General features: G+C 41.8%; 1 protein-coding gene across 2 annotated transcripts in view; it reads right to left on the bottom strand.

The window, feature by feature from the left end:
* Window positions 1–13,616, bottom strand: part of nnt (nicotinamide nucleotide transhydrogenase) — a 76,696-nt gene that overhangs the window by 43,318 nt on the left and 19,762 nt on the right. For both annotated transcript variants that reach the window (XM_055866486.1, XM_055866493.1), the window contains one exon: window positions 11,337–11,498. In XM_055866486.1, coding sequence (XP_055722461.1) covers window positions 11,337–11,498 — 162 coding nt within the window. The remainder of the gene's footprint in view (window positions 1–11,336; window positions 11,499–13,616) is intronic.

Raw genomic sequence — 13,616 nt, 5'->3', positions numbered from 1 at the left:
TTGGTCCAGGATTGCTGGATGCTGGCTTTAACTTTTGGCTTAATAAAGGCATACGCAGACTAAATGACTTATTTGCTGATAAGATTCTATTGTCATTTGAGCAGATGATGGAGAAATATCGACTCCCAAAGCAGGACTTTTTCCGCTTCCTACAAGTAAGACATTATATTGTGAAGAGCACCACCTTAATTGGTAACCCTGATATGTCTGTCATTGAGAGAATGCTTTTTTTTCCACAAAGGAAAATGTCTGTAAGTCTGTTTTATGATGCTTTAAGGTCCTTTCCTGCTGTCAACACACAGAGGGTGAAACAAGTGTGGGAGAAAGAATTGTCTGTGACTATTGACGAAGAGATGTGGGAGGACATTTGGAGATATGCAAAAACAATATCAATATATGTAATCGTACTAAAGCAATCCAATTAAGAATAATACACAGATTGCATATATCCCCAAATCGCAGACATGCCTTTAGCCCCTCTTCCTCTTCTCCTCAGTGTCTTAAATGCAAAACTGATACAGGCACCCTAACACATTGTTTATGGTCATGTACCAAAATACAACGATACTGGTCTGGTGTTCTGCAAGAAATTGAAAAGATCCTAGGGGTTGATCTAGAATTGGACCCAGTTTCGTTACTGTTAGGTCTCCCTAGTAGGCATGTTACTTCTGTGAGTAAGAGGAGGCTTTACAACATCCTTACCTTTGCTGCAAGGAAAAACATCCTTTTACGGTGGATTAGTGATAAGGTTCCTTCTATTAAAGATTGGCATAAGATACTTTTTGAATGGGTGCCTCTGGAATATCTGACATGTACATTGCATTCTAAAACATATCAGTTCTACAAAGTGTGGGAACCCTATCTAAATTACCTAGAACCTGAGCTATCAGCTATTATGCTGCAAGGATTCTCTTAGAATGGTGGTGATCTATGTACTCAGAATTACACTGTATGTTCCATGTGTGGAACCGAACTTCTTAGTTTAAACCGAGCTTTTTTGTTTAATTTCTGTTTGTAAGTTTGTTTAAAATGTGTGTATTGAGAGACGCAATGATGGGGATAGGGTGGGAGAAGCGGGGGGAGGGAGATGGTGTGCGTATGTGTATGTGTATGTATATGTATATGTGTATATATATATATATGTATGCGCAGGTATGTGTAGGCGGGTGCTGTTTCTCTGTTGTTTTTTTTGCCTTGTCTCTGTTGTTGTATCTCTTTAATATGGGTGAAAATTGTGAAATTCCAATAAAAATACTGTTAAAAAAAAAGAAAAAAAAATAATGTGTAAATGTCAGAATAATAGTAGAATAATTTATTTCAGCTTTTATTTCTTTCATTACATTCCCAGTGTGTCAGAAGTTTACATACACTCAATTAGTATTCGGTAGCATTGCCTTTAAATTGTTTAACTTGGGTTAAACGTTTCGGGTAGCCTTCCACAAGCTTCCCACAATAAGTTGGGTGAATTTTGGCCCATTCCTCCTGACAGAGCTGGTGTAACTGAGTCAAGTTTGTAGGCCTCCTTGCTCGCACATGCTTTTTCAGTTCTGCCAACAAATTTTCTATAGGATTGAGGTCAGGGCTTTGTGATGGCCACTCCAATACCTTGACTTTGTTGTCATTACGCCCTTTTGCCACAACTTTGGAAGTATGCTTGTGGTCATTGTCCACTTGGAAGACCCATTTGCGACCAAGCTTTAACTTCCTGACTGATGTCTTGAGATGTTGCTGCAATATATCCACAATTTTCCTTTCTCATGATGCCATTTATTTTGTGAAGTGCACCAGTCCCTCCTACAGCAAACCACCCCCACAACATGATGCTGCCACCCCCGTGCTTCACGGTTGGGATGGTGGTCTTCGGCTTGCAAGCTTCCCCCTTTTTCCTCCAAACATAACGATGGTCATTATGGCCAAACAGTTCTATTTTTGTTTCATCAGACCAGAGGACATTTCTCCAAAAAGTATGATCTTTGTCCCCATGTGCAGTTGCAAATTGTAGTCTGGCTTTTTTATGGCAGTTTTGGAGCAGTGACTTCTTCCTTGCTGAGCGGCCTTTCAGGTTATGTCGATATAGGACTGGTTTTACTGTGGATATAGATACTTTTGAACCCGTTTCCTATAGCATCTTCACAAGGTCCTTTGCTGTTGTTCTGAGATTGATTTGCACTTTTCGTACCAAAGTATGCTCATCTCTAGGAGACAGAACGTGTCTCCTTCCTGAGCGGTATGACGGCTGCGTGGTCCCATGGTGTTTATACTTGCGTACTATTGTTTGTACAGATGAACGTGGTACCTTCAATCGTTTGGAAATTGCTCCCAAGGTTTAACCAGACTTGGAGGTCTACACATTTTTTTCTGAAGGCTTGGCTGAAATGTTTTATTTTCCCATGATGTCAAGCAAAGAGGCACTGAGTTTAAAGGCAGGCCTTGAAATACATCCACACCTCCAATTGACTAAAATTATGTCAATTAGCCTATCAGAAGCTTCTAAATGCATGACAATTTGCTTGAATTTTCCTAGCTGTTTAATGGCACAGTCAACTTGGTGTATGTAAACTTCTGACCCACTGGAATTGTGATACAGTGAATTATAAGTAAAATAATCTGTCTGTAAAGAATTGTTGGGAAACTTACTTGTGTCACGCACAAAGTAGATGTCCTAACCGACTTGAAAAACTATAGTTTGTTTAACAAGAAATTTGTGGCGTGGTTGAAAAACGAGTTTTTATGACTCCAACCTAAGTGTATGTAAACTTCCGACTTCAACTGTATGTACCCAATTGCCTTGTCAGACAAAAACAGCTTAATTACATTTGAAGTGCTGTGAAGACAGGTATGTTTTACACATTAGAGCACAGCTGTACAGCTTAATGTGGAAATTGTCAGAGCACAGAGGGAATCCTGATAACTATCAGCCCTATATTGACTTACAAATGCTGCCTGCTGTACTGTAGTGAACACCACAACAGGCTCGTCAGACCGAGCCAACAGGCTCACAGTCATGCATTTGTGTTTCTGAATGACTGGGTGAGATTTTCCTGACTGTCCCTTTCTGGAACTCCACAGTAACAATTAGTCACAGACAGACAGACCAGGGGTTGAATTAAAAGGTGCACAGCACACTACCTCAGTGAAACAGGAAATACATACAACAGGCAATTAGGTTAGAAAATTCTATTCACACACTCAAAAAGCGAGACATGCTGTTCACTCACACTATCCTAGACACGTTGCCCACAAGGTGAACTTTGAAACCTTTATGCCATCAGATACCCACCTGAAGTTTTCCTCCCTTGAAAAAGAGGGTGATTTACTCCACCATCAATATGAGGTTACATTTGGAAGGGGCGTCATAATCAGGCCATTGACATCAGACATAGGCTACATGACCAAATAGACACCAATACCACCTACCTCCTGCTGACTTATCAAGACAGCTCTTAGATAGTCAGCCAGTGATATCTATTTTGATCACATAAACCCACACACAAAAGAGATGAGGTCCCATGGGAGTTGCATCACATCTCACCTAGAGCAAGACTTCAGAAAGGACAGACTTTGTGAGTCAATAGTTTCAGGTAGATTAAAGAGACTGTCAAGAGACTGGAGGATGGCGCCATAACTGCCATTGGGCAAAACCAAAGGTTCCCTATCAAAAGTAACCCAACGCTCTAGACGGAGTGACACCCACTTCTCTCTCCCTCATGAAATTCCAAATTCCTTTATGCTTCACTAACGTCTCGGGCTCTTAAAACTTTTTTACATTTGGCACAACAATAAGAATTACAATGGCTTCAAAGTTTCCACTTCTTGGCATGACCAAAATAAAAGGCAATGTTTAGGTAATGCCAAATACGCAGGGAACACACCCAAGAGAGAGTGTGTGAGGATAAAGACTGACTAGGGTGGGGGAGTGTGTGTAGTAGTGATGACAAAAATACAAATAAATCATAGCTACATATTGCATATTCTTTTTCGACAATATAGCGTATTTGACTCCTTTTTTTTCATCCCTAATGTAGGTAGCTTACCTAGCGGTAGTCGGCTGTGCCAAAACTCTGGTATTTTTCATCGTATAGCTTGTTCTCCTTTTTAAAATAGTTATCCAACATGTTTTCAGTACTTTTATTTCCCTGACTTATCAAAACTAGTTCTCATGCTCTCTCGTCTCTCTGCAGCAGACATCAGAGTTGTGTTCGAGACCACCTAAAGCAAAACTGATTTAAGACCAAGACCGGAGCGAATCGAATCAGAGTCAAGACCGAGGGGTAGAGGAGTCCGAGACAGAGTAAAGACCAGAAAGTTGCAAGTCCAATTCATGATCATGATTGTAATTGTCAAGTCACCACCATAAGAGTTCAAAATGTCCAGTATTTCTGTGTTCATATTTCAGGAGAACATATGGATTCTTTAGACATTCAGAATGGTGAAGAAAATGCATGCTGAGGGTAAATAGAGCCACTTTCAAGTTGTTACTAACCCAAACACAGTGGGGAACAACGAGGGCCTTCTAGCCCTTCAGAGAAAAGCTAAGGATTTAGAAAATAATACAATAATAATATTTTCAACGGTGTTCTGCTTTAATCCCTTCGTTTTTTGTTGGAAAGGGTTAACTAACACTGGAGAAAAAAGATCCAAATCAGGATTTGTTTTGGTGGCCTCTGGGGAGATAAATCTAGCTAGCTATATCAGCCATTGGCTAGGCCATCTGCCATTGAACTGTATTTGGGCCAAATTTTGGAGTGACAGCAGAATCAACCAATCCCATTTTGACTTGTAATGGGTAGGACCGTTTTTACAAAAACCTTCTGCCTTCTCCAAGGCCAACAGGTCACTGCACAATAGTGAGCAGTAGTTTTCACGGTCTAGCTAGCTTTTGTTTTAGGCTAGTTTGCAGTTTCAAATGATCATCATCTCATGATGAAAACTATGTTTATTGCAGCTTGGTTGCTGTTGTTAGCCATCTCTTTGAAAATAACTTGTGTGTGAAACATTGTTGCATTTAAACTTTATATCACCGGTTACATTGTGTGCTGAACATTAATATGTTTTTTGCAAGGGGAAGTAATAGTTGTACATTTTGATTGGGAAATGCTTAGCCTAATGGTTGTGTTTTTGTATTCTTAGGATTGGGACCTACTGGCCTTTTATGTGAGTGAATGACTGCTTATCCTTTAACCTCATGCTGTGTGTGACTGATGTCTTTCTAGCAGCCCTATGTGTCTCACTAAAAGTGCACTCTCCTACATTGAGAGCGCTGGTATTAAGGTCACTGTCCTTTCAGCATCCTTTCACGTGTCACTGTTGGTGATAGTGAGGGCGTTAGGCTACCATAAGTTGCGTAAGCAGTACGATTGTGGTTGTTGGCAGCATTATCTGTGTTCTCTCTGTGTGAGTGGCAGCCTGAAGCTCAAATCAGCCTCAGGGCTGTTTGATTCAGTTGGGGACATTAAGTGATGCTATGTTTCTGTTTGCTACAAGTTGTTGGACAAATTGTTTTCCCCACTGAAGGCCTAGGTCCAATAGCCACAGTTCGCCACTGCACAAAACATGTCTATAATAAATAAATATAAAGACTGTTACAATTTCTCCCGGTCTCCCCTTACTAATAGTGAGCATGCAACTTTCAAACAATTCCCCCCACTCTTCCCTACCAGGGAATCAAGGAAATAATATAGTAATGTTATGAGTAAAGTAGGAGGCCCAAATTTCAATAGGCGATAAGATGTTTCATGAAGGAGAGTATATATTTGGCCTGGCGCAGCGATTTTATGCACTGACTGAATGGAAGCTGATAATTACTGTATGATTTTTTTACTGTGCTGGTATCGGGAAGAAATTACGAGTTCTCACTGACCGGTTTAGAGCAATACAACACTGGCAGACATTGTGAGCAATATCTTTGGAACATCAAATCGCAATAGAATTGCAGTAATACATATAGTATTGTGAGAATCACAATACATACCATACCAGCATCTAATTATCATGAACACCTCTACGACACCATTCTGTATACATCTGGCCCTTCTTTGGACACTGTGCTAACAAACCTCCAAACGAGCTTCAATGCCATACAACACTCCTTCCGTGGCCTCCAACTGCTTTTAAAATGCTAGTAAAACTAAGTGCATGCTCTTCAACCGATTGCTGCCCGCACCGTCCCGCCCGACCAGCATCACTACTCTGGATGGTTCTGACTTAGAATATGTGGACAACTACAAATACCTAGGTGTCTGGTTAGACTGTAATCTCTCCTTCCAGGCTCACATTAAGCATCTCCAATCCAAAATTAAATCTAGAATCGGCTTCCTATTTCGCAACAAAGCCTCCTTCACTCATGCTGCCAAACATACCCTCGTAAAACTGACTATCCTACCGATCCTTAACGATGTCATTTAAAAAATAGCCTCCAACACTCTACTCAGCAAACTGGATGTAGTCTATCACAGTGCCATCAGTTTTGTCACCAAAGCCCCATATACTACCCACCACTACGACCTGTATGCTCTCGTTGGCTGGCCCTCGCTTCATATTTGTCACCACTGGCTCCAGGTCATCTATAAGTCTTTGCTAGGTAAAGCCCCGCCTTATCTCAGCTCACTGGTCACCATAGCAGCACCCACCCGTAGCACGCGCTCTAGCAGGTATATTTCACTGGTCATCCCCAAAGCCAACACTTCCTTTGGCTGCCTTTCCTTCCAGTTCTCTGCTGCCAATGACTGGAACGAATTGCAAATATCACTGAAGCTGGAGTCTTATATCTCCCTCTAACTTTAAGCATTAGCTGTCAGAGCAGCTTACCGATCACTGTACCTGTACACAGCCAATCTGTAAATAGTACACCCAACTACCTCACCCCCATATTGTTACTTATCCTCTTGCTCTTTTGCACCCCAGTATCTCTACTTTCACATCATCATCATCATCACTCGTGTTAATGCTACATTTTAATTATTTTGCCTCTATGGCCTATTTATTGCCTACCTCCCTACATCTGCACACTGTACATAGATTTTTCTTATTGACTGCACGTTTGTTTGTGTGTACCTCTGTGTTGTTGTTTTTGGTCGCACTGCTTTGCTTTATCTTGGCCAGGTCGCGGTTGTAAATGAGAACTTGTTCTCAACTGGCCTACCTGGTTAAATAAAGGTGAAATAGTATTTTTTTTTTTATCTTATCGTGAGATCCCTGGTAATTCACAGCAATAACATGTAGAGTGTGGCCTAATAAAGCAGTCAACAGGAACTGTGCAGTAGGTCCAGGGAGATAATTGCTACATTGGATGCCGCCATCACGCCTTCTCTGAAGTTGGCATCTGTGGCGACATGAAGGGGGCTTTAATGTTGGGCCACCATGGGCTCATTAACAACCAAGTCTTTCCTGGTTCCTGGACCCAGACCCCGGTCGTGACCGACTGTCCTACCGCCGAAGGGAAGAACAAGGAAATGCTTAACGAAGTACCAGATACCACAGCCAGCGTGTCACTTCCGCCCGTGTCAAGAATAATCAACATGCTGCGAGCGGGGACACACCCTCTCATGTTAATGAAGTAGTTGGAGGGTTAGAAAGAGGGTAAGGGGCAACTAATAACCAGGGATGCAAACTGGGGAAGGCCCAAAAAGGTGACTTTTTGTGGGTTTGCACTGAAATCCCAGCTAGGGGGAAATGCAGGTTAACTAATTAAACAAAGAATAGGATCTACATGATCAGTCTCTGTGTGTAAAATAAGTGCTTCATGTGAACCTAACTCACAGCTAAAAAATGTAAAGAAAGCAATCCAATGTTATTTGTAGCCTAGACTTTACTGCAAAATGACACTCAAGTCTTGAGAAAAAAAGCAATACACTAATATTGCAGTTACCCATGAAAGCCTTTATAATAGAAAGCTTGTGACCACACACATAAATATTGCACTTGGGGGGAAAAACATCTTAAAGTAGAAATAGAATGAAACAAACAGGCATTCTATTTTTGCACTATTATATAGTGGCCACTAAAGACATCGATCAAGTGCACAAAAATAACTTTCACTGAGTAAAACTACGTGTGTTACTGTCAAGTTCAACACAACAAAAACATTATCTTTGGGCTACACTGCACATTATTACATTGTACACTTTCTGCCTGTGAACATCGGTTCTACAATGTGCCAGCAAAAGTGAGAAAGAGAAAGTATGTGGTGTTCCTTTCACCTCTATAGCGGCATCCAGTTCAGCCAGGCCCAGCTCCAGCTCCAGCTACACTTGATCCCTGAATCCACTTTTTTAACAAGCAACACCTCATTTTCACCTAATTCTCTCATTCTGAAAATGAACCACATACTGTAGAGGAAAAACATTAGTTCGTAAGCTAGTTAACATTTCACACAGATTGCCAGGGTCCAGTAAGAAACTAACGAGTTATAACTTGAGGAACGGTAAGGAGTCTTATACCAGTTAATACTATAGCAAATTGGTTAGGTTACTAATGTTAGCTCATCTGATGTTGTAAAGTTAGCTGTCTGACTTTATTAGTAAGCAAATTTTCACATCATTAACTTAATTCTTTGATCAGATTTGGCTAATGTTGCTCAACATTTCTCTGGCTAGCTACGGAGAATTCGATCAAGCTAGCAAGATAACGTTACTTCTTAAGAATTGGCATTCTGTCAATGGGACAGTTGTAAATCATGCAGCACGTTATCAAGATCGCAAATTTTAGAGAAACAACAAATGTCGGTAGATATAAGTGTCTTATATCAGCTGAAAGCTTAAATTCTTGTTAATATAACTGCACTGTCCAATATAACTGCACTGTCCACAGTAGTTATTACTGGGAAAAAATGCCATGCTATTGTTTGAGAGCTCCTAACAACAAAACACTTTTTTCTTCGTGATAGGTTTGACAAATCCACCTCTGAAGGTCAAATGTGTACTTACATTCTGAAATCTTGCTCTAATTTATCATCCAAAGGGTTCCAGAGATAAGTGTTGTTTTGTCAGCTAAAATCCTTTTTTCATATCCTAAAAAGATCCATATGAGCCTCCCAGGTGGCGCAGTGGTCTAGAGCACTGCATCGCAGTGCTAGCTGCGCCACCAGAGTCTCTGGGTTCGCGCCCAGGCTCTGTCGCAGCCGGCCGCGACCGGGAGGTCCGTGGGGCGACGCACAATTGGCTTAGCGTCGCCCGGTTTAGGGAGGGTTTGGCCGGTAGGGATATCCTTGTCTCATCACGCTCCAGCGACTCCTGTGGCGGGCCGGGCGCAGTGCGAGCTAACCGAGGGGGGCGGGTGCACGGTGTTTCCTCCGACACATTGGTGCGGCTGGCTTCCGGGTTGGAGGCGCGCTGTGTTAAGAAGCAGTGCGGCTTGGTTGGGTTGTGCTTCGGAGGACGCATGGCTTTCGACCTTCGTCTCTCCCGAGCCCGTACGGGAGTTGTAGCGAAGAGACAAGATAGTAATTACTAGCGATTGGATACCACGAAAATTGGGGGGAAAAGGGGAGAAAATTATAAAAAAATAAAAATAAAAAAGATCCATATAGCATGCACGACCGATTTTGTACTCGTTAAATTTGCAAAGAAAGGAATCTGAAAATCTCAACCTAAACGTTGTTTCAACGAGTCAAATCACGTTCATATCTATTCTTCAGAGAGAACCTAGAAGGTAACAAGACTTATTTTGTCAGAGAGCGACGCCTTCATGGCACGCTGATGACGCGGGCGGCCATCACTTGAACGACTGTATCTTTGTCAAATAAGCACCAAATCGGGGTCAAACAAAGCTAGCTAGATAACCAATGAGCTGGCCTTTACGGGAGTATCCATGTATATGTAGTCAAATGTACCTACTAATCTTGTACAACAGCATGCCTTTTCATTTTGAAAAAATAAGGATATTCAGAGTTATGAAGTTATGAAAACTGGTTGTTTTCTTCTACCAAATGTATTGTGTTATATTCTCCTACATTCAATTCATATTTCCACAAACTTCAAAGTGTTTCCTTTGAAATGGTACCAAGAATATGCATATCCTTGCTTCAGGGCCTGAGCTACAGGCAGTTAGATCTGGGAATGTCATTTAGGCGAAAATTGAAAAAAAGGGGACTATCCCTAAGAAGTTTAACAATGCTAATACTTGTTCCACCACACTTTCTCTCTCACCTCAAACTTTCCAAATGCCAGTAGTTTTTCGGTTACAGCTCATGAAGTATGCTTCATCACCTACTCACCCCCGTCTCCTTGGTCAGGCTTCTCACCTAACGCTATCTCTTCGTTAACTGGCAAGCTGCCTTTCCAGAGTGTACGCTGATGCTGTAACTAGTAAGTTGGTTGTCTCTTCTTCAATCGCGTCCTGCGCTGCATTCTGTTATGTAAATGATTGGCTGAGCCTTGGATACAGCAGCTAGTATTGCTCCAAACGCACATCACTTGTTTGCTCACAGCCCCCCCCCCCCCCCAAAAAAAAAAAAAATTATTATCCAATCTACACAAATCACGTAGGTCACACATTTTGAATTCAAAACGACGAATTTCGCTTAAAGGTAACTAGTTTGCGTCACTGAATAACGCCACAGACATCAGTACGCAAATTAATGTCTTCTTCATCTAGGACAGAGTAATGATCAAATGTCTTGTCGGCATTATCAAAGCATTGAGTTTCCATTTTATCAGCCTAATAATCAGTTTCTATTTTATTTACAGACAAAGAAATATTCAATTACAGATTCATCTACTATAATCTATTAGCCTACATTCAGAGTGGAACCTGAGACCTATATTTTTAGTTGCTTGAGGCGGATCTCAACTCTGGAGTAGAAGCGTTTTAAATCATCCACTCTACAAGGATCATGAATAATTTCCTGTTCCCTCCAGGTCTTAATCATCACTGAGAAGAGAGGACCTGCAGGTGAAGAGGTAGAGGTAGATTTAACCTCCACGTCTGTAAAGAAATCTCTTCTGGACAGCATGCTTTTTATGGACTAGTAAATCAAATTAATAACATCCGAGTTAACTGGATTTATTCTCATTTGAAGCCAAATCCCAAGTGATGTAATAGGCATATATGCATTTTCATCAGTTGGTTACTAAAATACAAAATAATGACTTGCCTATGTTTAGTCTTGCCTTTCGTGAACTAACACCCAACTTTCATATTTATTTACACTTTTTTTCTAATAGCACTGACTTTGCTGATAGAACACATTTTCCCTCCAAGTAGCTATGACAGATGTGTTGTTGTCCCACCTAGCCATCTTAAGACTAATGCCCTAAGTCGCTCTGGCTAAAGGACTAAAATCTAGTCTTCTTTGCACTGTGTCCATTTCATTAATAGGAGTCTTCATAAACACTCACCAGAGATGGCGTTGGTGACGGACATGAGTGGGGAGTGAAGGGCTGGGCTCACCCCCCACACCGTGTGGTAGCCCACAATGGTAGCCAGGCCGAAGATGGTCACCATCTGAGTGAAGGCTGCATTGGGCGCAGCTAGGCCCAGGCCTAACATGGTGCCAAGACCTGAGAGGGGGAAAGGGTTAATAAATAACTTAACACTAGCCCATGCTACATATCTAATGTCCATATGTAATATAGCTAAAGGCTTTTTAACAATTCAAATGCAAGCTATTTTTTTTTTATGATAATCATTCATCGTCATATGGTGTTGAATTGAATTAGGCCATGTCATAGGCGGCACACTAGACATTACAGAGTAGAAATGCTGACTCTCTAATGTCTACTAATTTTCTTAAGTGAGGACAAGAGACAGACACGTTGCCGTTAGCAATTTATCTAGGCGCAATTACAGACAGCAACCCAAGTATGGTGGTGGTACACGACGCGCCGACCACAGCCAACCTAGAACGAGCTGCTTGGGGGTACGTGTGAACGGGGTTTACAGGCCTGCTGTCTCCAGTCGCCACTACCAGAGCAAGTGTCTGTGGGAAACAGCTACAGCACTATTTCAGACAGACACAGCAGGCGGAGGGAGGGCTCGACATCCCACATTTTATTAGTCCCAGTTTCCTGGCACTAAGGGGCTGCTGGTGGTGGTTTGGGCTGGTTAGGGTTGAGAGGGAGGGAGGGGGCATGTTCGGTTAGGTTGAGCTCTAATTAGGTGACCAATCCTAATTTCAAAGGGAATCTCCTCCTCTCTGGCTTCTCGCATGGTTGATCCAGTGGTCGGGACATCACGATGGTCCAGCAGCACCTTCCTTGGCTTCAGCAGGGAGATACGGCGCAAACTCACTCAAGAAAGAACAGGAAGATGAATGTGCCCATTTGTTAATTTCAGGGTGTTTATTTACGTGTAAACTCAGTTGTGGCTCATTTATCTGACTGTTGGGGAAGGAGGACATGTTCTCTGGATCTCTTTGATGTGATTCCAGAACAGAGACGACAGTTACTGCCTGCCTCGTCTGTAACCAATAGAAATAATCTGCAGGGATTTCTGTTCAGAGTAGCTTTTATGTCTGATCACAACTGTTGCTGCTCTCAGAATGGGGTCACAGCTCACCTTTCCCACATAAGTCAGATATGCAGAATACTTGTGTGTGTGTTAGTAGAGAACGTAACTATGTAATGAATGTGGTAATAAAACATTAACAGGCTGCTTTTAACCCCCCCCGCCATAGTCCTGTTAACCCAGGTCGGGGTGAGGAGAGCGAGACCACCATAGGAGCTCAGAGAGACTCATGACACGGCTCAGTTTAGGGGCCATTATCCTGACAGCCAGGGTTGTTCTGCATCCTCTGCTTTCTGCGATGTCAGCCATTTTAATCCCCTTACATTATAATTAAGTAAACGACTGACTTAATTTACATAAGTATTCACATCCCTGAGGCAACACATCGTTGGCAGTGATTACAGCTGTGAGTCTTTCTGGGTAAGTCTCTAAGAGCTTTGCACCCTTGGATTGTACAATATTTTCCCTATTATTATTTTCAAAATTCTTCAAGCTCTGTCAAATTGATTGTTGATCATTGCTAGACAACCATTTTCAAATTTTGCCATAGATGTTCTAGCAGATTTAAGTAAAATCTGTAACTCGGCCACTAAGGAACATTCACTGTCGTCTTGGTAAGCAATTCCAGTGTAGAATTGGCCTTGTGTTTTAAGGTTATTGTCCTGCTTTAAAGGTGAATAAATCTCCCGGTGTCTGGTGGAAAGCAGACAACCAGGTTTTACTCTAGCATTTTGCCTGTGCTTTGCTCCATTACATTTCTTTTTTATCCTGAAAAACTCCCCAGTCCTTAATGATTACAAGCAGTCCTTATCCATAACACGATGCAGCCACCACTATGCTTAAATATGGAGAGCGGAACTCAGTAATGTGTTGTATTGGATTTGCCCCAAACATAACACTTTGTATTCAGGACAAAAAGTATTACTGCAGTAATTACTTTAGTGCCAAACAGGATGCATGTTTTGGAATATATTTGTATTCTGTACAGGCTTCCTTGTTTTCACTCTGTCAGTTAGCTTAGTATTGTGGAGTAACTACAGTTTACTATCACAGCCATTAAACTCTAACGGCTTTAAAGTCACCATTGCATTGGCCTAATGGTTAAATCCCTGAGCGGTTTCCTTCCTCTCCGGCAACTGAGTTAGTAAGGATGCATGCATCTTTGTAGTAAC

The sequence above is a fragment of the Salvelinus fontinalis genome, chromosome 2 (genome assembly GCF_029448725.1).
Source record: "Salvelinus fontinalis isolate EN_2023a chromosome 2, ASM2944872v1, whole genome shotgun sequence".
NCBI classification, from domain to species: domain Eukaryota; kingdom Metazoa; phylum Chordata; class Actinopteri; order Salmoniformes; family Salmonidae; genus Salvelinus; species Salvelinus fontinalis.
Note: the sequence above shows the minus strand (reverse complement) of the source record. Positions and strands in the feature narration are given on the sequence as shown.